Source organism: Monodelphis domestica, chromosome 2 (assembly GCF_027887165.1).
Source record: "Monodelphis domestica isolate mMonDom1 chromosome 2, mMonDom1.pri, whole genome shotgun sequence".
In the NCBI taxonomy this organism is placed as follows: Eukaryota; Metazoa; Chordata; class Mammalia; order Didelphimorphia; family Didelphidae; genus Monodelphis; species Monodelphis domestica.
This window is the reverse complement of record NC_077228.1, coordinates 286,820,724-286,847,620: the sequence shown is the minus strand read 5'-3', so window position 1 is coordinate 286,847,620 and position 26,897 is coordinate 286,820,724. Positions and strand designations below refer to the sequence as shown.

Below are 26,897 nucleotides of genomic sequence, written 5' to 3'. Positions count from 1 at the left end.
ATGGGCCATTAAAGCATAGTATACAGGCCTCAGTTTCTCTCTCTCTCTCTCTCTCTCTCTCTCTCTCTCTCTCTCTCTCTCTCTCTCTCTCTCTCTCTCTCTCTCTCTCTCAGCTACTAATACAAAAAAAGAAGCTATAAATATTTTTGAACATATGGGTCTTTTTTTTTAAATCTCTTTGGGGTATAATCCTAGTAGTGGTATAGCAACATCCAAGGGCATACAGAGTTTATTAACTTTTAAGAGATGGTTACAAACTGCTTTTCAGAATAGGTGAACCAAATCATAGCTTTCCCCAAGAATGTATTAGTTCTCAGGCTAATTTTAAAGTAACAGTTTGCAGTTCTGGGGACAGCTAGGTAAGTAGCACAATGAATGGAGCACCAGGCCTGGAATTGAGAAGACTTGGGTTTAAATTTGGCCTCAGACACTTCTTAGCTGTGTGACCCTGGGCAAGTCACTTAATCCAGGTTGCCTAGTCCTTGCTGCTCTTTTAAAGCCTTTAGAATTGATACCAAGACAGAAGACAAGGGTTTAAAAAAAAAAGAATAAAATTGCTAGTTCTTGCTCAGTATATGGCACATAATGATTCAAATTGTTTTATACTATAAATGCATAAGATTTACAGTCTTGAACTTAAAATTGATCTAGTATTACATTGTAAATCTGGTAAAAAGTGAAAATTTTCAGTACATAATGCCAAAGTAATTATAATGAGAACATTGTATAAGCTTCCTTTCTATATAATTTTCATAAAATCCAAGATTTAAAATTTGTTTGAGAAAAAATTTCAGGAAAAGAAGCTTGCTAACTCCTTGAATCCAGAAAATGAACTGTTTAGAGGAAGATGCCTGCAGAAACCTACACTGCATCAGAAGATCCAGAATGAACTTTGAGGTGTAATTGATTGAACTGAAGGGGATTGAACACATTTATTTTTATGCCAAAGGGGACTGCCCCTTAATTGGTTTTTTGTCAATGTCCCTAGCAAACATTGGTTTTGCTCTCTCTCTCTCTCTCTCTCTCTCTCTGTCTCTCTCTCTCTCTCTCTCTCTCTCTCTCTCTCTCTCTCTCTCTCTCTCTCTTCTATTTCCCTCTTATCTCTAAGAATTGTAGTTTTCTCTTAAAAGGAGCAATATTGGATGCTCCTGTAGTAAGATTTTTACAGGTATAGCTGATATGTTAAATGATCCATTGGGGAGACCAGTCTCCCAAATGATCATAAGGGGGTATGTGAAGATGGGATTAACTCTCCCCTGGCCTACTTTTAAATTTAATCACCAGAAGCATATACACCCTACTTAATGCCTAAATTGGGGAAGTCGGCAACCCATGTGCTAAAGTGGATGCCAACTTAGAAAACGACCAACTGCCCCCTAAGCAGTCCTAAACAAAGTTAGCAATTGCTCCCCATAAAGTGGAGGAAGGGATGGGAAAGGATGTGGAAAAGCACCTTAAAAATCCTGAACTTCCTATCCAAATTCACTTTCTCCTTCAAACTTGTCCTTGGAAGAGCTCCAGCTAGGGGCCTTGGACTGCTTTTGGATCTTCACTTGGACTACTACATGGGTGAGTGAAAAGGATGATTCCTTTCCTGGCTTCTGGAGAGACTAATTGCTGGAGGAGGTCCCGTGGTTATTCACCACTAGGTCCTCCAGTGGAGGGTTAACAAGCCCTGCCTGGTTTGAACAAGGCCTGTGTAATTATCTAGTGTGATAGGATAGATACCTTCTCTATCCTCTTTCTCATTTCTCTACTTTATTCTCCCTCTCTCTTATTTTGTAAATAAAGCTGCTAAATAAAAAGTCATTTGACTTGAGATATATTAATTTCAGTGATCATATTCTCTTATATTTAGTCCAACCTTAATTTTTAACCCTTACATTTCAATACAATGTGGCATGGATGAATCCAGTTCCAACCTATCCCACTTAGTAAACTCAAAATAATCTATTGTTAGAGATTGCTTACTTTTCTATCAATAACTTCAACTTGGAGTTGGCCATGCCTTAGTGTCCATGTTCTTCCATATTGTGGACAGCTAAGTGATACAGTGATGGGCCTGGAGTCAGAAAGACATGAGTTCAAATCCAGATACTAGCTCTTAAGCAAGTCACTCAACAACTAGTTGCCTCGGTTGCCTCAACTGTAAGATTAGTGATAATAATAGCACCTACCTCTCAGGGCTGTTGTCAGCATCAAATAAAATATTTATAAAATGTACATAGTAGGCACTATATTGCTAATTAATAGTATTTTCATCTTTTAAGAGGCATGACTGCAAAGAAAGGGTTTGGGGATCAAAAAGCCTGGGTTCCACTCCTGCCTCCCTTACTTTTTAGTTATGTGACCTTGGTCAAGTCAATTAACTTCTCTGAGCCTCGGTTCCTTCAATTTTAAAAGAGAAATAATATATACATTTCCTGCCTCACAGTGCTACTGTGAGAAAAGAGTTTTGTAGGCTATTTGGTAGTAGATAAAACCTAAACTGCTGGTTCAGAGATGGATCCAAACCACAAACTTAATTTGGTCAATGCCAAGCTCTGACTCAGGGAGCTATGTGTATTGCCCATGTGTACTTCTATAAATTGTGAGGCAGAGATACCTCATCTTTACAAACTGATCTAAAAAAATAAATGGGGGAGGGGGGGGCACAGCTATGTGGTACAGTGGATACATCAGGCCAGGAGTTGGGAAGACCTGGTATCAAACCTGGCCTCAGACACTTCCTGGCTGAGTGATTCTGGGCAAGTCTAGCCCTTGCCCTTCTGTTTTAAAATTGTTACTAAGACAGAAGGTAAGGGTTAAAGAAAAAAAGTTCATCTCTGTCTTGAAAAAATATTTGAAGTTGAAGTATCTTAGCCTGTTCTAGCAAAACTCTCATAATTCAATTTCAGTAATAGTTGAATCAAGGAATGTTGTACAAGATCTTCAAAGACCTTCCTTTTACTTCTGTGAATAAGAGAATAAGTATTGTAAGGAAAATTACCTCCACCTCACCACAGCATGGCTGGTGTCAACTTGAGCATCATCATCAGCCTGACATCCCCTGGCATCAGTGTACAGAGCCAATACAAAGGGAGGAGCCAAGAGGGGTATATAAGCCCTGAGGCAGGAAGCATGAGGTCTCTGCTTCAGAGCTTGGCAAGAATGACTACCTGGACTGCTGCAGAATAGCCAGCTAAATGGAGGCTATATATTAGTCCTTTCTTTAGGAATGACCTGTTTCCTCTTTCTCCTCTCACCTTCTTTTTATTAATAAAAAGATTAAAATCTCCAGCCATTTTATATTAACAATATTATGCAGATAAAGGAAGAGGTATTATCTAAAACTGGAACTAAGGAAGAGTAGTGAGGGCTGGAGGATGTATAGATTATATTCAACAAACATTGCTGAAATACCTGTTATGTACAGAATACAGGGCACTGACTACCCTGGGTACTAAGGCAAGATGAAAAGTTTAGATAGGAAATAATCCAGCCTTCATGGAGTCTAGAGGGAAGATATGACATATATAAAAATGCAAATATATAAAGATATAACAGAAGTGTAAATCAAATGAGTATGTATTTGGGGAGGAGGAAATTCTTACTAAGTGGAGTAAAGGGAAGTAAAGGGGGCATTAAGAAATGCTTCATGGAGAAAGTAGCAACTGAATTATGCTTTAAATGATGCGTAAGAATTCAGCAGGTTGCAAGGAATGGGGAAAGGAGAGATGAGGGCATTCCAGGGAAGGAAGCAGAAGGAAACAAAGAAGGCATCATTAGACAGGAAGGCAAACACTTGGAGAATGAAGTGTCTCTGAAGGAAAGGGAGAACAAAGTATTCAGAACTGGCGCAAGCAAAAGAGAAAGGTTTGATTTTCTGAGAATATCAATTTATTAAGCAATGCCAACTGCCTAACAAATCAGGACCAGACTCCTGAAGGTTAGAACTGAACCCCCCAAACAGGGGGAAACAGACTTTTATACAGTAAAAGCAATTTTAAAAGGCCAATTAAGTCAGAGAAAACAATATAACATAGATCATCTGATTTCTAATTGGAAGAAAGACTAGGGACTTTCCAAGTTGGGAGAGGGAACAGGTGTAATTCCCTAAATTCAGGAAAAGAAGTGCCTGTTCCTCCCCAAGTATCTATAAACAATCAAGGGAACATGGAAACAATAATCGGTCGATCAGCATGGGGCCAATTTTCAGCGAAGAATAGATATTGCTTGAGACATATAATTATGAAAAAACTTCCTACATCAGTGTTGGTATCTGACTGCATTTCTGGTTAATATAACCTAGATCCTTGGTTAAAGGTCTCTAAATAGCAAATATAAGTGGGTTGAATTTCCCAGTAACACAGGGTTGGTTCAAACAACACTATAACGTTTTCTCCTAATTCCCACAATTGAATAAAGTTTTCTCACAAGGCAAAATTTGGACTAGGCCTATAATTTAATAGAAAGGGAACTAAGTTTAGCTTACAAGATGGAACCTGTATGGTTTATTAAATTTCCACAATTATTATTATTATTGTTATCCTAATCCCCTCAATTCCTTAATTAAAAAAAATACTCACCTTCTGTCCTATAATCAATGTACGTATTGGTTCCAAGGCAGAAGCAGTAAAGACTAGACAACTGGTATTAAGTGATTTGCCCAGGGTCACCTACCTAGGAAGTTTCTGAGGCCAGATTTAAACCAGGGTTCCTGACCCCAGGCCTGTCACTCTATCCACTGTGCTACCCAGTTGTGTCTATTCCTTTAATTTTCTTAATGGAAGGAAGATACTGTCAACAGTATTGAAAATGTATTATAGAAAATAAAGATCTTGTCACCAAAGTCCTGGGCATTGTCAAACAGTTCAACATCAGAAATTGATAGGATATTATCAGTAGAAATTGCATGAAAGAGAAGGCAATACCATTTGACTTATTGTTGCACCCCAAAGACTATGGAACTTTTTCATCTGATTTGTAGCTAAAACCTACCATATGTATTGTTCCTCTCATTAAGAATGTGAGCTCCCTGAGAGCAGGGACTGTCTCACCTTTCTATTTGTAAACACTGTACTTAGAGTAATTTGCACACTGTTAAATGCTCAATAAATGTCTTATTCATTCATTCGTTCAGGAGGGAATGATTGCTAAGAACATAGAAATAGGCCTCACCAAAAGAGGATGTACTACCTCTACTCCATAAAAGAGAAAAAAAAATGGATGATGAGAAATATAATGGAGCTTTAAAAAAAAACCTTACCTTTTGTCTCAGTATTAATTCTAAAATAGAAAAGCAGCAAGGGCTAGGCAATCAGGGTAAAGTGACTTGCCTAACGTCACACAGCCATGGACGTTTTGAGGTCATATTTGAACTAAGGTCTTCCTGACTCCAGGCCTGATGCTCTATCCACATCAAATGAAAAGCTTTAAAAAAAGGAGGATACCTAGTTTTTAGGATGGTTGCTAACAGTTCCTGAAATCCAAAACAAAATCTCTGAGAAGGTGACAGCATTCAGGTGCTGCCAATTCAAATGAGTACTGGGGCATCATGAACCAATAATACCAATCCCTTCCCCTTTGTCCGAAACAATTGTTTCCCTTACTTGGCAAGATTAGCTTTCCCACGGGTCTCACGAACTTGTACTATGAGGAGGTCTGGACAAAGCTTCTTAGCATCATCTGCCCACATGCTCCTAGTAACTCCAAATGCACGAGCTTCATAACTGGCTGAAATTATTCTACAATAAAAAGTAGGTAGTTACTGTATGATCGCAAACAACAAAAAACAGAATCATATGCAAGAATAATTTACTAGATGAAATGGGAAGCTATCATGGACTTTGGCAATTGGAGCTGGGGGAGGTAGTGCTCTTTTTAAGCAAAGATACTGTACAACAAAAGGAAAGAGAGGCAAACAGAAATAAGGTCATTAAGGCTGAGGTCAAGTTGCATAGGCACCTAAGGTGAGGAAAATAGCAAATCACACAGGAAGCTACAAAGTCATATTCACTTACCCAAAGAATATCAACATTAGCAACACCCAAAAAACTATGAGATAATAACAATATAGAGGGCATAGGTAAAAATGAAATGTTGCAATGTTATTGTATATGTCCACTACTACCTGTGTGTTCATTATCTACTAATCAAGACTGACTGCTTTTACAGGTATATTCTTCTGTAACTCAGATAATAAGTTGAATTAGTATATTTATATGGCAAAGCTTTCCTAAGAAGGCAGTCTAATGAGCCCAGAGATAGGAAACAATGGTGGATGACAGGAAGAAAATAAGAGTTGTTTATCCCTACTGTTAGTAATGGCCTAATATGATATAATAATCTGTACAATTCTTCATCTGGAAGAAAAAATGTTTCTGGGCATTCTTTCACTGTATTTTACTGTGCTCTAAGAGTAATAAGCAGTAAGTATTAATCAATATTATAGTTGCTAATACACAAAGTAGTTGGATTATATACCTTGCTAAAGTTCACAGAGAAAATAAATGTTATTTAGACTGAAAACAGGTTGGCTATTATTAAGCAACACTTAAAAAAATTAAGTTTTTAATTCATTATCATCAATGTGAACAATGAGAAACAGCAAGGCATAGGGGATGGGAGTTTGCCTTAGATTCAGAAAGACCTGGTTTCAAATTCTGCTTTTGAACCAGCAGCTCTTATAAACAAGAGCAAGTCACTCACCCTCTTAGTACTCTTGGTTAATTTTTTTTCTTTTTTTTTTTTAACCCTTACCTTCTGTCTTAGAATCCTATAGAATCCCTTGGAACATATCAGTTCCAAGGCAGAAGAACCTGGGCAAATGAGGTTAATTGATTTTGCTCAGGGTCACACAGCTAGGAAATATGGCAAATTTCTATAATTAGGATAAAAAGGAATTACAGCTTGGTATCAGTAGATGGGAGTTTTAACAGTAGGATTTCCAAATATCAATGGAATAAATGGTATAAACCAAAACAGAAAAGAAGTATGTTATAGCCATTACAAGTATTATTTGTTCTTCGTGAATGTAAACTACTAATCAATCAACAATATTTATTGAGTCCCATTATATAAAAAAAATTTCTGGGGGGTACAGAAGAAAATATGATTCCTATGTTTCAAGCAGCTTTGCTTCTATATCCCCATAAAAATTGGTATGGAAATCATTGAGGTCAGGAGTGTGAAGGAAAAAAAAATTACTTTCCTATCCGTTACCACTCAGTGCCCTTCAATGGATTATCTACTTTCTCTTCTAGATTTTTAAGTCATTGAGAGTCATGAACCAGAAGAGGGGTATGGCTAATAGGTTTTTGAGGTCTAAAATAAGACAAGTTCATTTCCCATCAAGCTGGCTGTAGTTCTCTGGAAATCTCCCTCTGCTGGGCACCTTCCCTTCTCCTCCCCTATCCCCTCACAATTTGCCCTTTTTCAGATTCATTTTTAAATGTTGACTTTCCTATTGGAATGTAAGCTCCTCAAGGGTAGGAACTGTTCTTTCTTTTTGCCTGTATTTGTATTTCCAGAACTTACCACAGTACCAGACACATTGTAGACAAGCACTTAAATGCTTGTTGACTGACAAGAAGGAAGCCTAGAAGTGAGAAACTAGGACAATGATGGCAAACATTTTAGAGATGGGGTGCAGGGCCCTGCCACCACCCCATCCCCAGACTAAGTGCTATGCCCCCAGTGTGGAATGTCTTCAGCAAGTGTAGAGAGTGGGAGAGGAGTGGCCCAAGCACTCTGCTCTCCTTCAGCTCTGCCACCTTTGAGCCACCCACCTTACCCCTATGGGTTCCCATTGACTACTAGGCAAAGGGGAAGGTGATATAAAAAAATTTCATCAGACACATGGAGAGGGTTTGAAAGGGAGCAACTCCGCCCAAGTCCCTCTGTCTTTCTGGTAACAAACTCTGGGGGTATGGGGAGGGCAGCCATGTGCCTACACAGAGTGTTCTATGTGCCATCTTTGGCACCCATGCCATAGGTCCACCATCACTAAACTAAGGAAAACAAAGCATGGTTGACAAGCAAGGTCTGAGGAAGAAGGTCAGGAATAGAGATTAAGTTTCCAAGAGCCAGATTTCAGCTTGATTAGATCAGAACTATCCAAAAGAGGAATGGGAAGTCTGAATGACCATATGTCAGGCATGCTATGGAAAGGATTTCTGTTCAGGACAATACGACTTCCTCCAACTCTAAAATTCTAGAAACACTTAGAAATGTAAAAATATCAGAAGGCCATGTAATAGTTTAAGATTCCACACTTCTAGGCACAGAAGCCATGGCTGAAATTTAAGTCAGAGCAGTTTAGAGAAGTCGTATGCATGCTATCTAGTCCAATGAAGATTCCTAAATAGGATACATACCCACCACCCTTCCATGATTTGTACTGCACAACTGCACAAGGCTTGTTTCTCAAATGTGGATTCTGCCTCTGTTCCACTTGTACAAAAAAACAATCCATGTCCACTAGGGCAACCACACGCTCCTGCCCAGTTGCCATTTTCCTGTTAAAAATGAAATATTTTATAATTAATCAATCAAATAAAGCCAACTAAAAAGATAAATGAGAAAACAACATTTCCATTTATATTTATAAAAGTATTCATCTGTTCTCACCACATAGAAAAGAAAATCATCAGGCAACATGTAAAAAAACATAAGAAATAGGAATAAGTAATTTCATTCATGAAGCTTCCCTTGGCTACAAAAAAAAAGGAAAAAAGGAAACTAGAAAATAGCAATATTATAATTTTCCTACTCTTAAAACAGAATCAAAATTACTTTAAAAAGCATGAGTTATATCTGTAAAAGTGAAAGTAATAATAGCATCTACCTTCCAGGATTTTTATGAAGATCAAATGAATATATATATATGCATATATATATATATATAAAACTTTGTAAATTTTCAATCACTATACAAAATGTTGTTTATTATTATTACTAACCACCTACTATGTGAAAGATACTTTTGTCTGCGTTGGGGATTTTAAAAAAACCTCTCTAAACCTCATCTGTAAAGTATACATAATAGTACTTCATAGCATTGTGAATGTCAAATCTTTGTACAGCATTTTATAAACCTTAAAATACGTATAAATGCCATCTATTTAGTTCTTCCTTACATTATGCCTGCTGCAGACACCACTTAATTGTACATTTGTTCTCAGTGTTGTATTTCATCATCACAAATAAAGAAGAATGGGTAAAAATATTTTAAAAGGAGAAAAAAAGCATGAATTAGTTTTAACACCAGGTAGAATGTAACTTCTGTTCAACCCATGCTTTAAAAGGAAGTACAAAGTAATCAGCTATATTGGATTATCTTTGAAGCCTTAAAACTTTTCAATGGACCAGAAAATTGTAGAACCTTCTGGAAAAGATCAATTACCATTCAAAAGAGTTTGCCTTAACCATCCATCAAAGAAATATCAAATGGAAGAAAAATGTCTATTATCTAAATTATGACAATTCACAGAGTTTATCCCCCCACCCCAACTATCTTAGGCTGAGAGTACAAATGGACAAGATGGGCTTAGAATTTAAGAGAAAGAGATAAGATGATAGGATTGATTTCTGGAAATTTCAGAGCTTCTGTAGTGACCTCAACTTCTCCTAGGTACAAAGATCAGTTTTTTATACCAACAGCCTATTGTTGTTTCAGATGCTCTTCTTTATTTTAACTCTACCATCATCATATACCCCAAGGATAAGTTCATCACAAGGAAACATCATGGAGATAGCTTCAGCTGTGATGTTCTCATTTTATCAGGTCCCCTAGTTTCCTCTACCACTCTGATTGGAGGACTGGATATCAGAGCAAAAAACTTCCCAAAGCTTTCCTTTATAGAAGGCTCAGAAGTCGAACCAATTCTTCATTTCTTGTCAGCTTTACTGCTTGTTTCTATTTCATATCATCATGCCCTGACCAGTTTCCCTCTGCCCCAACCTCTCTCTCTTTCAGCTTCCTTTGAATATTGTCTGCCTGTGTTGGAGGCTCAATTACTAGGATATTTAAGGTAAAGAGAAAAGCTGGTACAATGACTAAGAAATAAGGTCAAGGAAATTTTGAAATAAGGAAAGACTGAATTCTCAATTCTCCTCCCCCCCCCACTTCTTGCTTCCTTCTATTTGATCCTAACAGCTATTTAGAGATGGTAAGTGATAGCAGCTTTCAATACACTAATTTCACTTCAAAATACTGTAAAAGGATTTATTTTAAAGGAAGAAAGGGTAGGGAGTGGAGAATAAGGGTAATGGGAATTTTGGGTTTCCCTAATCTATTATTAATTCAATATCAAGAAAGTCGAGTTGAATTGTCTTTAAGGGAATATTGTTAATAATTTGAAAAGATCTTCAGAGCTAAGCCCAAGTCTTCAAGATGAAACCAGTAACCAGAAACTACAGAGTAAATATCCCTGTTAGCTTTCTTCCTCAGAGTCTCAAGGAAAAAAGGAGTAAGTAAAATCAGTTTATGTGCCAGCTTATTCAAACTGCCTTCTCCCTGGTCACATTCTTCTCTGGAATTTTTCTGATTGATAGATCTTCAAAGTTTCATGGCTTGCTCTTGCTTGCAAGTCTTTTCTGTAGCAGTAATCAGATTTTTACATGCCCCCATTAGATTGTAGGTGCTTAATAAAATTTGTATTGTGTTGTGTTGTATTGTATTGTATTGTGTACTATTTGTGTTCTATGACTAATTCACGGTTAGTCTCCAAAGAATCAGGAATGAGTAATATTCAGAGGGCAAAGGATAAATAGATGTAAAAAGGCTGTGGCATATAACAAATCCTTCAAAAACTACAAGGAACCAGAGAAAGGATTTTTTTTTTAAACCCTTACCTTCCATCTTGGAATCAATACTGTGTATTGGCTCTAAGGCATTAGAGTGGTATGGGCTAGGCAATGGGGGTCAAGTGACTTGCCCAGGGTCACACAGCTGGGAAGTGTCTGAGGCCAGATTTGAACCTAGGACTTCCCATCTCTAGGCCTGGCTTTCAATCCACTGAGCTACCCAGCTGCCCCCCCAGAGAAAGGACTTTTAAAAAATAATCAAAAATAAGATGAAAAAAGAACATGGTGAAAATAAGGGATAAACCAACGACTACTGTCATTCCAGGGGTGTATGGGGTGCTCAGGGAGGGGTAGTATCTCTGGTATGGAGGGCTTGTCATGCCCTCCTAGGGCAGCTCTCCAGCCTCTGACCCCAACCTGACACCCAACTCTCACTTGTGGCTCCCAGCAGCTGCTAGCATGCGGCAGCGGCCACACCAACAGCTTCGACAAACCAGCTAAACCTTGTGAGGGTAGCCATCGGGTCGTCGACCCCTGGTGACCAGGGCTTTGCTCACCCAGCATGTGAAGACTGCTTCAGCGGAACAGGCAGAAGAAACCAATAAGAAGGTTCAACGGCTGAGAGGGCGATACAGCAAGGCACTGTGGAGTGCTTAGGGCGTGTTGGAGCACAAAGGACAACATGGCCATCCAATGCAGCTGAGGAAGTCTCCAGGTGTAACGACTTTTCATGCCACTGGACCCAGGCTTCCAACACCAAGAGAGTGGGACTGTCTCTGTGCATCGACTTTTCCACTTAAATCTCTTTCACGCACAAGTAGCTTTGTGCACCACAAAGACAATAGTCATTCTCGGTCACCGAGAGACTACCACTACTGTCATTCCTCTGTGTATCCTCAATACATCAGGAGAAAGTGAGGAAGGTCTCTGGCACACTGGGTGGACTCCCAAAACAAACTCAGAGGTCATAGACAAGAATCACACAGAACTGATAGCAATAGACAGGCTGCTACCTACATTGCTAGGGACAGGAGAATATCTATTCTAATGAGATTGCAGGTTCATTTTAATATTTTTCAAGCAGCAGCTGTAAACATTTAAGCAGACACTGCTGACATTACTGGCTTTTTAATTTTAATGAATTCTTATTGATTTTTTTGGTTTTCATTATATCACCAAAAATTCACCCAGGATTCTTTTCTCTTTCCATTCCCAGAGAACACTTTTCTAAGATCCTAGACTCTATTATAAGTTGCCAAACCAAATCCAGGTATGCAGGATTCCTACCACGATCTCCTCTTTACCTAACTTCATAATGTTCACAAGTTCCAAAATTATCTTTTCTTTGTGGGAGAAGGAAGTAAAATGCTTCCTTAGCTCTTAACAGATATCCCAGTTATACCAAATATAGTTTTTTCTTTTCTTTTGCTTTTTTAACACAAAGGAACAGCATCCTATCAAATTTTACTTTTTAAAATTTATTTAATTTAGAAGATTTTCCATGGCTACATGATTTGTATTCTTTCCCTCCCCTCTCCCACAGCATCCCGTATAATTTTAGTTGAATCGATTGAAAATAAATCTTTTCTCCATTAGTCTTTTTGTCACTGTTCATTTGTTGGTATTGTCTACCCTTAATGTAGAACCAATATAGTAATCTCTCATTTATTTGATATCACAAGGGAATGAGATGATTTAGATTAGAGAATTTTCCAAGAAATAAACACTTATTCCTTAAATCACTAAATTTAAAACTATTTTTGATGAAAATGTTGGGAAAAGAGAGGCAGGGTGGTGTAGTGAGTGGATAGTGAGCCAATCTCAAGAGTCAGGAAACCCTGGGTTTATACTGGTTATGTAACCCTGGACTTATTAACCTCTTACTTTGTCCCCAGGCAAAATTCTAAGACTATAAATTACAAATTAAGTATTAATCTGCATGGGAGTTTGCTCATTGGAAGCTCCCTAGACCAGTGAAATCATAGATCTGGAGACACCTGATCTTTCCTGATCTATTAATCCCTGTCCCTTAGCAACCCATTTTATCCTAATTCTTCACTCCCATTCCTGGGCTATTGAACATTAATAGAAAATGTTGGGGTTTTTTTATGTAGATTTCACCTGCTATAAATTTATGTTGCATAGACTCAGTCAGGTAATCTACTGCTGACACTTTCCTTCTACTCTCTTCTCATCAACTCAAGAATTGCAGGATTTCAGAACTGGAAAGGAACTTAAGAGGTATCAAATGCCATTCACATAGAACCAAGAATTCCTTCAACATCTCCAGCAAAACGCAGATCCAGCCTTCATCCAAACATCAGTGAGGGAGAAATCATTACCTCCTGAAGCACATTCCATTTTCAGAAAACACCAATTATTCAGTGTTTCCTTTCCTCAAGATGAAACTGAGGAAGAAGCCAGGTGGCTCAGAGATTGAGAGCCAGGCCTAGAGATGAGAAGTCTTAGGTTCAAATCTGGATTCAAGATACTTCCTAGCTGTATGACTCTGGGCAACTCACTTAACTTCAACCAACTAGCCTTTGCTACTCTTCTGCTTTGGAACCAATACTTAGTATTGATTCCAAGGAAGGCAAGGGTTAAAAAAAAAAATGAAACTGCCTCCAAATGCATTCTCATAACCCAAAACTCTTGTAGATGATTTAGTCTTCCTTTTACCTTACCAAAGAAACAAGTCATTAATAAAAGTCCCATTTTCTACACCTCAGAACTTCTTGGCATTATCTCTCATTCTTTGCTCCTTACCTCTTGCCTCCTCTAGGGCCTTGCTCCAACAATATTCTGCTCTTTTCCATGCTTTCCCTCTCCACTGGGCTCTTCCCATCTGTCTATAAACATGCTTAGGTCTCCCAAATTCTAAAAAAAAAACCTACATTTGACCCAATGCTTTGTCTTGTCCAGCTACCATTCATAGTATTTCTTCCTTCCCCTTTGCTGCCAATTTCCTTAAAAACATCATCTCTACTCTATGCCTCTACCTCCTTATCACCCATTCTCTCTCAACTTTCTGCTATCTAGGTTCCACACTCTACTGAACCTTGTCTCACCACTGACAAGTCCAATGGTCTTTTTTAGCCCTCATCCTTGACCTCTGAAGGAATTTACAGATGCTTCTGACACATTTTCCTGTCTCTTCTATATATCTTCACATCTCTTGCTTCAAGAAGCCCACTCTTCTACTTTGGAGCCAATACAGAGTATTGATTCTAAGATAGAAGGTAAGGGTATTTAAATAAATAAAGTAGTAGAGAAAGAAGTTGAAACTAAGGCCTTTGGTTTTATCTGTGAAATTCAATTGTGCAGGTATCTTTTATCCCCTTTTTACTAATGCTGATCAAGAGCAAAATTGATAAAGAAAAGAAGGCTTGACATAACAGCCACCATTTTAACAAAAGTAACTGTCCAATTCCAAAAAATAAATATTTTTTGATGTTTTCTTAAAGTCTAAGATCCAAATTATCTCCCTTCTTCCCCTTTCCTTCCTCCTCCCTGAATCCTATCTTTTTAGCCTAATTTGACTGTTATCCTTACAACACTTAAAAGCTTCCAGCCAAATTAGAACTAGCTGCTTTGTGAATTCAATATGCTATCTCTGCCCTCCAAGAACTGAAACAAATTTTCCCCTACTGTTGTTCAATGGAAAGAGTTCTGGGCCTACAGTCTGAAAGACTCAAGTTAAAATTCAGCTTCAAACACTGACTAGGTATGTGACTTTGGGCAAGTCACTAACTTCTATCTGCCTTACTTTCCCCAGCTATAAAATGGAAACAGTAGGGTTGTCATGAGGCCCAAATGAGACAATCTTTGTGAAGTGATTAGCATAATGCCTGGCACATGGTAGATCCTTAATAAATGCTTATTCTTTAGATGATCTCAGAGGTCTCTTCTGGTTCTCCCTAAAGCAGATAGAAGATGGGTGGTACAACAGAAGGAGTGCTGGGACTGGAGTCTAAAGACCTGAGTTCAATTCTAGTCTCAGACACTTGTTAGCTGTGTGGCTCTAAGCAAGTAACATAACTTGTAACCTCAGTTTCCTCAACTCAACAAAATGGGGAAAATAATAGCACCTAATTCCTACAGTTGTTGAGGGGATCAAATTAGATAACAATTTTAAAGCATTTAACACAGCATTTAGCACATAGTCAGAACTTAATAAATATTTGTTTCCTTCCTTCTTTATCCTGCTACTAGACTTTTGGCTCCACCAGGGGAAGGAGATTATTTTATGTAAATTATGTGTTTCCCTTAAGAGTCTAACATAGTATTCTGCAGATAGTATGGGCTTAAAGAAATATTTACTGAATTGAATATGTCAAATATAACGTTTTAGGGTAATTTAGAGCTTTTATGAGCAGTAATATGCCTAAGGAGCAAGAACAGTCAGGATGTGATAGCAGATAGGAAGAGGTCTAATTCTGCTTCCAGTTCTATCACTAATTAGCCTGTGTGATATTGGGACCTAATGAATTAATAAATTTGAGAAAATTTAAGACTTAAAAACATATAACTATAACATAAAATAATGTATCATATGACAAAAAGTATAGAAGTATTAGACTTAAAGAAGAAAATATTTACTCACTATGGGCATCAGGGAAATCATAGAAGCTAGCATATGGTTTGGGTTTTAAAAGACTAATTGCAATTAATTGGGGAATGGCTGAACAAGTTGTGGTATATGTTGGTGATGGAATACTATTGTATTATAAGAAATGATAAGCAGGATTAGTTCAGAAAAAGCTGGAAAGATCTACATAAACTGATGCAGAGCAAAATAAACAGAACCAAGACAGTATCAGCAATACTGCATGATGATCAACTGTGAAAGCTTAACTAACTACTCTCAACAACAATGAATAATCTGGGGAAATTATGAAGGATTTATGGGGAATGTTATCCATAGCCAAAGAAAGAACAGTTGAGTTGGATGGATGCAGATACAAACATAATATCTTTCACATCACTGTATTTACGGTTTTATTATGGAGTTTTGGTTTTGCATTAGTGTGCTCTTACAACAAAGACCAATACAGAAGTGTGTTTTGCATGATAATAAACACATGGCCCAGATTAAATTGCTTTCCATAACCAAGTGGAGGGAGGGAAGGAGATGATTTATATCTTAAAATTTTGGAAAGTGTTTGTTGAAAATGGTTATTTCATGTAATTGGAAAAATAAAATATCTCTAAATAAAAAAAAATGAGCTATTAAAAAAAGATGGGCAGCAGGTGAGGAAGGAAACAATTTTCTCATCTGTAAAATAAGATGATCTTTTAGTCCAGCCCTCAAGTCTCAATGTAGCAGGTTACTAAAGAAACACATCAAGTTTGGTAATTTTCTAAGTTATCTTTTATCCCATTTTTACTAAGGTTAATCGAGAGCAAGAGATAGAAAAGAAATTAAGACTTGATATAAAGGCCATCATTTTAAACAAAAGCAAATATCTGACTACAGAAAAAGAAATCTTTATTAGTTTGGAGAAATTAAGAATACTATGTTGGGGTACAACTAGATAGCTTGGTGGATAGGCCTGGAGACAGAAGGTTCTGGGTTCAAATTTGCCCTCACATACTTCCTGTGTGACCCTTGGCAAGTCAATTAACCTCCATTGTTCCCTTACTACCAATAACTAATATTGATTCTAAGATGGAAGGTAAGGGTTTAAAAAAATATACTATGTTGGAGAAATGTGGGACAGAAATTACTTTAATTGGACCCTAATATAAGGATCTGTTATGAATTTATTAAATTGGACCCTAATATAAGGGCCTATTATGGATTTATTCTTGTTTACTCAGAAATTTTTATATACATAGATTTTTGATATTTTGATTTTGAATTGTTTTCTTTCTCCCAAAGTTTAATTTTTCTTCTATTTATTTTTCTTTTTATGTTTTTGGTTTTCTTTTGGTAATTTTGCCTCATACAACCTATAACTCAGCCATGTATCCTCAGCTAATATGGGTGTTGGTCAATACCCTGGGGGGGGGGGGGATTGTATTTCATAAAAATCGAGAATTTAAAATTTTGTTCAAGAAAAAATTTTCAGGGAAAGAAGCTTGCTAACTCCTTAAATCCAGAGAATGAACTGTTTGTAGAAAGATACCTACAAAACCTACACTGAATCAAGAAGACCCAAAATGAACTTTAGGGTGCATTTGATTGAATTGAAGGGGATTGAATTTGTTTTTGTCAATGTGTCCAGCAAAACACTGGTTTTGCTTTCTCTCTTCTATTTCCCTCTTATCTCTAACTATTGTAGTTTCCTCTTAGAAGGTACAATTTTGTATGCACCTGTAGTTAGAAGATTTTTAGAGGTACAAGATGATTATGTTAAATGATCAATTGGAGAGACTAGTTTCCCAAATGATCACAGGGGGAGATTGTGAAGATGGGATTAACTCTCCCCTATTTATTCTTTAGATTTTAACCAGAAAGGAATGTATATTCCCCCACTTAATCCTTAAAGGGGGGGGGGGGGTGTCTGTGATCTAACTGTGATATCAAGTGACGAATCAAAAACAACTAACAGTCCCCTGGGCAGTCCAAAGCAAAGTTAAAGCCACCATTGGTCCACATAAAAGTGGACCAAAAGCACAGGAAGTAATGCAAAGAACTGTCTAAATATGGTGGTAACTTCCTGTGAGGAAGTTCTTCCCCTTTGAACTTGGCCTCAGGCTTGAGAACTCAGACTGCTACATGGGTGAGCAAAAAAGGCTGAATCCTTTTTCTTGGCTTTTCTAGAGGCACTAGTCTCCTTGTCTTGAATGAGGCTTTGTAGCTAGAAGCCTTGTTTAATTAACCTTTGTGCCCCCCTTTGCTGGGGCCTCTGAAGCCCTGCCTGGTTCCAACCAGGCCAGAGTAGTTCTCTCTCTCTCTCCTCTCATTTTCCTTACTTTCACTCTCTCTATTTGTAAATAAACTACCATAAAAGTCATTCTGACTTGAGTAATTCATTTGGAATGAATTAATTCCTAACAACCATACTTTTAAATATTCAGTCCAACCATAATTTTACCCCTTACACTAGGCAACTGGGGCTAAGTAACTTGCCCAGGATCACAAAGGCAGGAAGTGTCCAATGCTACATTTGAACCCAGCACCTCCCATTTACAGGCCTGGTTCTTTATCCACTGGGCCGTTTAGCCAACACTTAAACCATCTCTTTTTAATGTGGCACAAAATAACCAATTAAAAGATTAACTCAGAATTCTCCTGGAAAGAGTATGGATGACATTTTTTTTAGTTTAAGAACTAGAGTACTTTTTGTTTGACTTTTATAGTAACCTGAAATTAATAAGGAAGTCGGTATGGTTACCATATAGTTTACAAAGTTTTTCAGAGGGATCAAAATTTATTCCAAATCAACAATTCAACAAACATTAACTGCCTTGTATGTGCAGGATACTGTGCTAGGCACAATGAATACAAAGAAAAATGAAACAATTTCCACCCTCAAGGAGCTTACATTCTATTGCAAGGTAACAAAATGTATATATAAAGTGTTAGAAATAAAGAAATCTGGGTCATCACTCTGAATTCAAGATCCATCTTTAATTGTGGGAAATTAGAGTTGGAGGTCTCATCATACCCAGCCTGTGACAAAGACCCCATTTAGATGTTCAAAGTGTGTTTTATAGGCTTTTGACAGTTAATTAGCATGAGTGATTAATAAGAGAAAATGTCCAGACTATGTTAAAAAACATGTCATAACATTTTGGCAACAATTTGGTAACATTTGATAAGAAGTAATAGATTCTAGTTAAGATACAGTATAAAGAAATTTTAATTAATCTTACAACTACTAGTTCAGAACCATATTAATTCTGGGAGGGATTAGTCAGTAGAGTCTGTCTTTGGTCATAAGACTCTGAGGAGCCTGTAGTGGGTATAAATCTTCATATCAAATCAAATAACACCTGGACATGCCAAGGTCATTTCCCTTTTATCTCATCAGGATGGCTGTGCACTCACCATTTCAAATGAGTATAGCTTATTTCCTCCTGCATGAGTTTCAGCTTCCCTAGATCACTACACAGATTTGAAGTTTTTATTCCTCCAACAAAATCTTTTAAACTGGTTAGTTGCTCTAATACTCTAATAAATAATAACTATGGCTAATATTCTATTATTATAATTGATATCTTATATACAGTTTACTAACTGGGTCTAACTCTTTCTAACATCATAGTTACAGTTACTACCTAAAGGATATGTGATTCTTTGTTTTATAATCACTGATATAAAAGTAATAAAGGTAATTTCCTTTTCAGAATTCAATATAAAAATATATACAAAACAACCACAGTGAGGTGGGAAGAAAACGAGCTCATAGAGGGGCACAGATCACTAAAGGTTTTGGTTAGGAGGTATCTCTTAGTGTTGGGCCTTGAAGAAAGCTACAATTCTTAAGTGGCAGAGTTGAGGAAGAAGTGAATTCAGGGCACAGTAACTTTTGCCTGTGAAAATGTCTAGTTTGCAGAAGAATAAATTGGCCAATTTGAATAAATATGCATGATGGGGAGTATTGTGCAATTGCCTGGAAAAAGAAGTTGGTTAGAGTTAGCTTGAAGTGATTTTAAAATGCCAAACAGGGAACTTTGTATTTTATCCTAGGAGTTTGCAACTGGATAAGAGGGATAAGGGAAAGTGAAGAATTGCCAATGAGTAAGATGGGGCCCTCTATAGAAACAGGGAAGTTAGGAAGGGGATGGAGTTTGGGCAGGAAGATAATGAATTCTGAATCATTAACACATGAACATTTTATCATCCATCAGAAAAGTGGAAACATTCTGGAAGAGAATAATTTGGGGGGGGGGGGTGAGGGAGCTCTGTCAAGATCAGTTTAATTTAGCTTCAATATCAGCAAGAATATCTGGTGCACAAGTAAAATACAATACAGAAGATGAATGGCTGTAAAAGAATGTGGCCAGTTCTGCTAGTGAAAGTAAGGAATAGGTAGACAGTTCTAATGATGCATGTCAGACTATGCCTGGCTTTCTTCTTCTCTAGGAGAGAATAACAAACTCTGTCCCTGGATAGGGCATGAGTGAAGCCAAGACCATTATGGATAAAGGAAGTGAGATGGTATTTCTTTTTTTTTTCTTTTTTTTTAAACCCTTTCCTTCCATCTTGGAATCAATACTGTGTATTGGTTCCAAGGCAGAAGAGTCGTAAGGGCTAGACAATGGGGATTAAGTGACTTGCTCAGGGTCACACAGCTGGGAAGTGTCTGAGGCCAGATTTGAACCTAGGACCTCCCATCTCTAGGCCTGGCTCTCAATCCATTGAGCTACCCAGCTGCCCCCAGTGAGATGGTATTTCTATGGAGAAAATCTTAAATCATTTATATGTTTTTACTTGTCCTATTTATTAAGGGTAAAAGAAATGGAAAACTAAAAATTGATAATTCATTAAGTAGATTAGATCTAGTATCAGGCAGTAAGGTTAGTGACATTTAACACTGTTATTGGTCTGGAAGTTGGAGTGAACAATACACAAGTAAATTTCAGAGTACTTAGGAAGTACTCAATTGAAAACTGCAGGAAACATTAAGTGAACAAAAGGGAAGTCGTATAGATCTAAATATGATACAGGTTGACAGTTGAGCACCCAACCATATTTTAAGCATCCAATCATATCCTAGACATAAAATAAGATTTAATTGAGAGATGTGTCTCAGTTCTATTAATTTTGGAAAAGCATAAAAAATTATCAAGAAGATCAAGGTTATCACTTCATTATTTGAAAAGCCTGCCTGAAATTGAGAAATCAATTTTAGTTTACTGAGCAATAACAGCTAAAGGAGAATGTGATAAATCTGAAATTTAAGTTAAAATTCAACAGAAATAACTTGGGTTTGTAAAATGGGTTATTGTAGCAACTTTATGAAACTACAAAGACAAAAATAGTCAATCAGATTGCCAGGGGGAAAGGCCACTTAAAATAATAGAAAAGACTAGATGATCAAGTCATCAAATGGGGGCTATAAGAGAGACATAAATATCAAACGATAAATATGTAAATGAGATTGTACTGAATTCAAAAAGAGTCACTGGAGGAAGTTTGGTTCCAGTTGCTATTAAAACTGACATAGATGATCATGACTGCATCATTCTGTTTTTAATATATATATTTTTAGATAGACTGTCCTTTAGACTAACCTTTCATAGTAGCATTGTGCCTGGGGTGTATGGGGTGCTCAGGGAGGAGTAATATCTTTGGTATGGAGGGCTTGTCATGCCCTCCTAGGGCAGCTCTCCAGCCTCTGACCCCCACCTGACACCCAGCTCTCATTTGTGGCTCCCAGTAGCTGCTAGCATGCAGCAGCGGCCACAACCCCGGCAAAGGCTTCTACAAACCAGCTAAACCATGTGAGGGTAGCCATCGGGTCGTCGACCCCTGGTGAACCAGCATGTGAAGACTGCTTCGGCGGAACAGGCAGAAGAAACCAACAAGAAGGTTCAACGGCTGAGAGGGCGATACAGCAAGGCACTGTGGAGTGCTTAGGGCGTGTTGGAGCACAAAGGACAACATGGCCATCCAATGCAGCTGAGGAAGTCTCCAGGTGTAACGACTTTTCGTGCCATTGGATCCAGGCTTCCAATGCCGAGAGAGAGTGGGACTGTCTCTGTGCATCGACTTTTCCACTTAAATCTTCATGCACAAGTGTCTTCGTGCACAAAAACACACAAAGACAACCCGGTTACCGAGAGACTACTACTATACTATACTAGCATTGTGCCTCACTAAATGGCTAGATCTGCTCCAATCGATATGGGGGGGTGGGGGCGGCGGGAGGAAGGGGGGAGAAGAAATAGGCTGAGATGGCATCCAAGTAAGTACCACGGGTAGTTTTCGGAGTCCTGGTTTATGACTACAACTTGGACAGTTAAGACCCTCCCCCCCCCCCCTTGTTTTTCTGCAAACGTTCAGATCAGGTCCAGCCGGGATTCCATTAATCCTCTAAATTAACAGACGTTAAAAAAAAAACAAAAACAAAAAAACCCTTACCTTCCGTCTTGGAATGATACTAAGTATTGGTTCCAAGGCAGGAGACTGGAGAGGGCTAGGCAAATGGGATTAAGTGACTTGCCCAGTGTCACACTGCTAGAGCTACAAAACTTTCAATCTCCAATTCTCCAGCAACGAGATGGCCAAGTGTCTCTAGGGCCGGGAAAAGCCCGGGCCCTACCCTGTGCCTGACAGGTGTCCCCGGAAAGAATTGTCCCGTAAAATCGACCATCAATGCAACTCGCGCTTCCGCAGGAGTTGGCTAGCACAGAACTTAACAAACTCTCCTACCAACACGATGGCTCCACCGGATAAGGCCTCCAGGTCGGGGTCCACTAGAGATAGCTCGGGCAGGAGCGAGGTAGTTCTCAGTGCCTACCGCCAGTTCCGAAGACTCGCCCTTTGGCCTGCCAGGAGACGCGCCGCTTCCAGAACTGGAGGAAGATAAGCCGGGGTTTGCAAAGAAGATCACTCCTCCTCAGTTTCTGCTTTTTCGACCTTCTAGGACGAACCCAACACCGGAGCAACACTTCAATCTCGGACTAGAAAAGCGTTAGCACTTGGGTCGCGGGAAACCGTTAAGACGCCTGCGCACTAGGCCCATCAGGTTTCGCGCTTCTCGCACGCTTAACTCCACCCAATCCCCCCCGCCCGATAGTGGCCAAAGGTCCACCTCCTCGGCACTCCCATAGAGAGGACGCTTGCGCAGTGGTGGGGCCGGAGTGCGTACGCTGTGGAGAGGCAGCGGCGCGTGCGCAGGCCGCACTCATTCCCTCCTCCCCTTCTCCTCAGCTCCTCCTCCATCTCCTCCTCTTCCTCCTCCTCCTCTTCCTCCTCCTCTTCTTCCCCCCCCCCCCTCCCCACTCTGAGCGGTTGGTGCTCTTGCCCTCCTCTCTGCCGTTCTCCTCTGCTCGCGGTCTCACCCCAGCGGTGCGGCCGTGGTCTGTGAGCGCTTGCGGCCCGGGTTGCGGGGTTAGCAGTGGTTACCTCGTGCTCCGGGGTGCGGCGCGCGGCGCGCGGGGGGATTCTCACCATGTCGACGGATGAAGTGAACGGCCTGTGCGAGCAGCTGGTGAGGGCGGTGACGGTCATGATGGACCCGAGCTCTACCCAGCGTTACCGCCTCGAGGCCCTCAAGGTAGCCTGGAGAGGGGGGTCGTCTGGAGCAATTGAGGAAGAGTCCCGGGCCCCCGCTGCCCACGCGCGGCGGACGCCGGGCCCGTGGCTCACTGTCTGGCCTGGGGCCCACGCGGCCTACGAACCCCTCCCCCTCCCCCGCCCTCCTCGCTGCCCCTCTTCTGCAACTCCTTCTCAACAAGCCCCCAGTCCCTGACCACTTCCCACTGCGATGCCTTTCCCCTGCCCTGCCGCCACCTGCCTGTCCCCCCCATGCCCCATTCCTGCTTGCCTGCCCATCCCCCCTGCTCTCCAAGAAATCGGGCACAATAGTGGCTCTCCCCCCTCCTTGCCTTCCCTTAGTAGCCCACGTGCCCTTTTTCCTTTCTCCCCACCATCCATCCTTCCCATCATCCCCCACCTTTCCCCTAACGCTACACATCACTCAGTGGGATTTCTTGTCAGCCTTTTCAACTACCTGTAAACAGGTAGCCCTGGTCCTTTCCCCTTGTCTGGGCTTTTCCTTGTAGGAACCACTTTCATGTCATTTATAAGCTTCTCCTTCGGTGTGTCTTCCCTGCCCATTCTTTAATCACCCATCACCGCTCCACCACCCCACCCTGTACACACCCTAGAACTCTAGGATTTTGACTTGTGGTGGTTTTAAGCTCCTTTGCATAGAGCTTAACTTCTCGTTTTGCCTTTTAATAATGGTAGTGTCATTTAGTGGAAGTGGTCTTAAGGAGTTTTATGGGGAAGGACAGTAGCTCTTACAAACACGAAAGTTTATTAATCTAGAAAGGAATGATTTGGTGATGTTGCACCCTACCAAACATATATGTACGGGTTAAGACTGATATATTTCCAGCCCCTTCCTCCCAGAAAAACTTTATAACTTTGTTAATCTTCACTCTGGTGAAAACATGTAGATCCTGCACCCTGGAAATCAGAATCAGAAACTGGATTATTAGGGCTAGCCCAAATATTTTTTTCTTTTCATCTTTTTGACTGGGGTAATATAAATATAAATCTAAAAATAAGAATAATTTGTTTTTGTTTCTTCATATGGTGGCATGTTTTCTTGTTTGTCATATTAAAAAATAGTCATCTTCATATTTATTTCTCAGCTACTAGTAAAAGCTTTAACCATTTTCCCTCCCCAGTTTTGTGAAGAGTTCAAAGAAAAGTGTCCCATCTGTGTCCCATGTGGCCTGAAGTTGGCTGAGAAAACACAAACTCCTATCGTTAGACACTTTGGCCTTCAGATTCTGGAACATGTTGTCAAGTAAGAGGCTCTTACCTGAAATCATTCTGTATATCCTGTAGTTTTCCCTCTGAATCTTCTTAATATAAGGATTCTTGTTTTGTCTTGTTTTGTTTTTTTGGTGACTTCTGCCATATAAATGGTCTTCTCACTAGACAGAATCTTCTCCAAGGAGGTCTCCTGGTATAGATGGAAAGAATATTCATCTTGAAGTCAGCAGAAATGTGGGCTAGAATAGAATTCTGCCTCAGGTTCTTGCTACCTGAGTAAGCATGGGCAATATACCTCTTTTGACCATAGTTAACCTCCCCTGTAGAATGAAGCTAATACCTATAGTCTAGCTCTACCTCATTGAGTTGTTGGGAGAGATTGAGAGCATGATGTATATAAGTACTTGGCAAACTTTAAAGGGCCATAACCTCTTATGCAGAATTGACTGTGGTCTCTCTGGTTTTCCATCTCTGTAGCTCATGACCTTTCTAAGAACCCAGCTCAGTTTTGAGTTCATGAACTCATATGTGATAACTTAAAGCAGCATTATCCAGAAATGTCTAAAGTCCACTTTCCAGGTTTACTAATTTCAAACTTCTACACTCTAAACCAACTCCATTGCAATAGCTGATGTTTATATACTAAACTAGATTTTTGTTGCAATTGTAATTATCATCCTAACCTCCAGGAAAGTGATGCCACCTACTCAGGTAGCATCAAGATTCTCTTACCTGGGAGAGCTAGGTGGCTCAGTAGATAGAATGCCAGACCTGGAGTTAGGAGGTCCTGGGTTCAAATGTGGCCCCAGACATGTCCTAGCTGTGTAACCCTGGGCAAGTCACTTAACCCCCATTGCCTAGCCCTTACTGCTCTAATGCTTTGGACCCAGTATACAGCATTGGTTCTAAGATGGAAGGTAAGGGTTTAAAAAAATAAAAGATGCTCTTACATGTTGGGACAGTTATTAAGTGTATATATTTACTTTTTGCCCATCAAAACAACAGATATACATATAGATATTTGTGTATATGGATTCTTCCCATTAGCTCTTACACATATTAAAATCTGTTCTTGGAGTCATGCTTGTATTGGGGTTCTGCCCAATCTGAAATCTCTCAACTCATATCTTAAGGGAGAGTATTTGTATGCATGTAGAAACCGAATATTCCCATATTCTTTAATGGATGTGATATCATAATTAAGGTTTGGGAATAGTACTATTTCTTACTAAGAAAAATGTTGAGTGTCTTATCGTATGTTACATTTCTCTCTTTTGCTGAACAGGTTTCGGTGGAACAACATGTCTCGCCTTGAGAAGGTGTTTCTAAAGAACAATGTCATGGGACTGATATCAAGCGTAAGCAATGAGTAGTTGGAGAACTGCTAAGGGTGGATTGGGCTACAGTGCTGCTTTTTTAAAAAATTATTTTGGGACTATGATGTGAACTTTTTGCATAATAACGTAACCAGTTCCATGGAAATCAGATAATGTGGGGATTTTACAATGCCATTTGACAAAAGAGATTTGGTTGGGGGCCAGGGGAAGGAGACATTTACATTCCAGTAAGGAAGAAGGTCCTATCTCTAGTTTTTACAGTGGTGAAATAGTGGATTTTAGGCAGGTGGCCTTACAAAAAATGTTTTTCTCCATATGAAGCATTCTACTTCTTGAGCTGAATTCAAAAAGTGCTTCATAAATTTCATTCAAAGGGCTTCCTGGATAAGTATTTCAAGCATAATTTAAGGATTTTATCATGAGCGATTATGAATATTAACTTCATTAAATGACTATTTCTTGTGTTCAAGGGCCTAAGCTTTTTAGATCTGACTTAGAATCCAATGCCTGCCCATTTTCCCACTTGCTTTCTTTCATTGTTATGCTGATAGTTCACATTATGTGTAAATGTGTATATAATTTTGACCAAAACCTTATGTTTGGTCCCTATCTCTTTTTGTCAAATTATTTTCATTCTTGTTAGTGAAAAATTCTCACTTAGAAATTCAAATCTCACTTTGATGGTAAAGACTTGTCATAAAAATTATTTTCATTGAAGTTTCTCTGATTCAGAGTATAAACAACCGAAGGCTTAATTCAGCAGCTTTGGCTCATTAAACTTAAGAGAGAAAAATATCCATAATATTATGCACTATTGATGAAGCACTGTATTTCGACCCCAAATCTTATATCTTGTTCCCCAACTTGGTCTTTTTTATGCTGTCCTCACCTTCCATTTACATACTTTCAGTTGTTGCCTCCCCAAAAGAGAAGGGAAGAAGTATGAGGAAAGTTTCTATTATGTTTAGGTAAGAAAAACCTTACTCACCCTGACTCTTAAGTACCAGCTATTATTTAATGAACTATCATGTGAATTTATGAGAAGAGATGAGGTAATGATTGCACTACAGAAGTTTCTTAAACAGTTGGGACAGATGTGTTCTTTTATAGGTAGTGTGGCTCCTATGTTTTCTGTATTCTTATCATCTAGAGATGTTCCTAAAACAGTCTTTTATGCATGTCTTTGGTTCTCTTTCAGGGGACTCAGAATATTTTGGAGGAAGAGAGCCACATAAAAGATGTTTTATCTAGAATTGTGGTGGAAATGATCAAGCGGGAATGGCCACAGCATTGGCCTGACATGTTGAAAGAATTGGATACCCTCTCTAAACAAGGGGTATGAAGCACAACATATTTTTTCTTAGTGC

The 26,897-nt window shown here is 39.1% G+C and overlaps 2 protein-coding genes across 8 annotated transcripts in view; one reads left to right on the top strand and one right to left on the bottom strand.

The window, feature by feature from the left end:
- POLH (DNA polymerase eta) overlaps positions 1-26,897 on the bottom strand; it is a 96,828-nt gene that overhangs the window by 33,443 nt on the left and 36,488 nt on the right. For 4 of the 7 annotated variants that reach the window (XM_056818276.1, XM_007483975.3, XM_007483974.2 and 1 more), the window contains 3 exons: positions 24,240-24,383; positions 8,358-8,498; positions 5,592-5,726 (listed from right to left, as the gene is read on the bottom strand). In XM_056818276.1, the coding sequence (XP_056674254.1) occupies positions 5,592-5,726; positions 8,358-8,494 (272 nt within the window). In that variant the 5' untranslated portion in view covers positions 8,495-8,498; positions 24,240-24,383. Of the gene's footprint in view, positions 1-5,591; positions 5,727-8,357; positions 8,499-21,823; positions 22,482-24,239; positions 24,384-26,897 lie in introns of those variants that run through there. The other 3 variants (XM_007483977.3, XM_007483976.3, XM_007483973.3) reach the window with 2 other exon arrangements.
- XPO5 (exportin 5) overlaps positions 22,533-26,897 on the top strand; it is a 55,560-nt gene continuing 51,195 nt past the window's right edge. The window contains exons 1-4 of the mRNA XM_001365895.5: positions 22,533-22,961; positions 24,103-24,224; positions 25,479-25,551; positions 26,729-26,866. Coding sequence (XP_001365932.1) covers positions 22,857-22,961; positions 24,103-24,224; positions 25,479-25,551; positions 26,729-26,866 — 438 coding nt within the window. The 5' untranslated portion in view covers positions 22,533-22,856. The remainder of the gene's footprint in view (positions 22,962-24,102; positions 24,225-25,478; positions 25,552-26,728; positions 26,867-26,897) is intronic.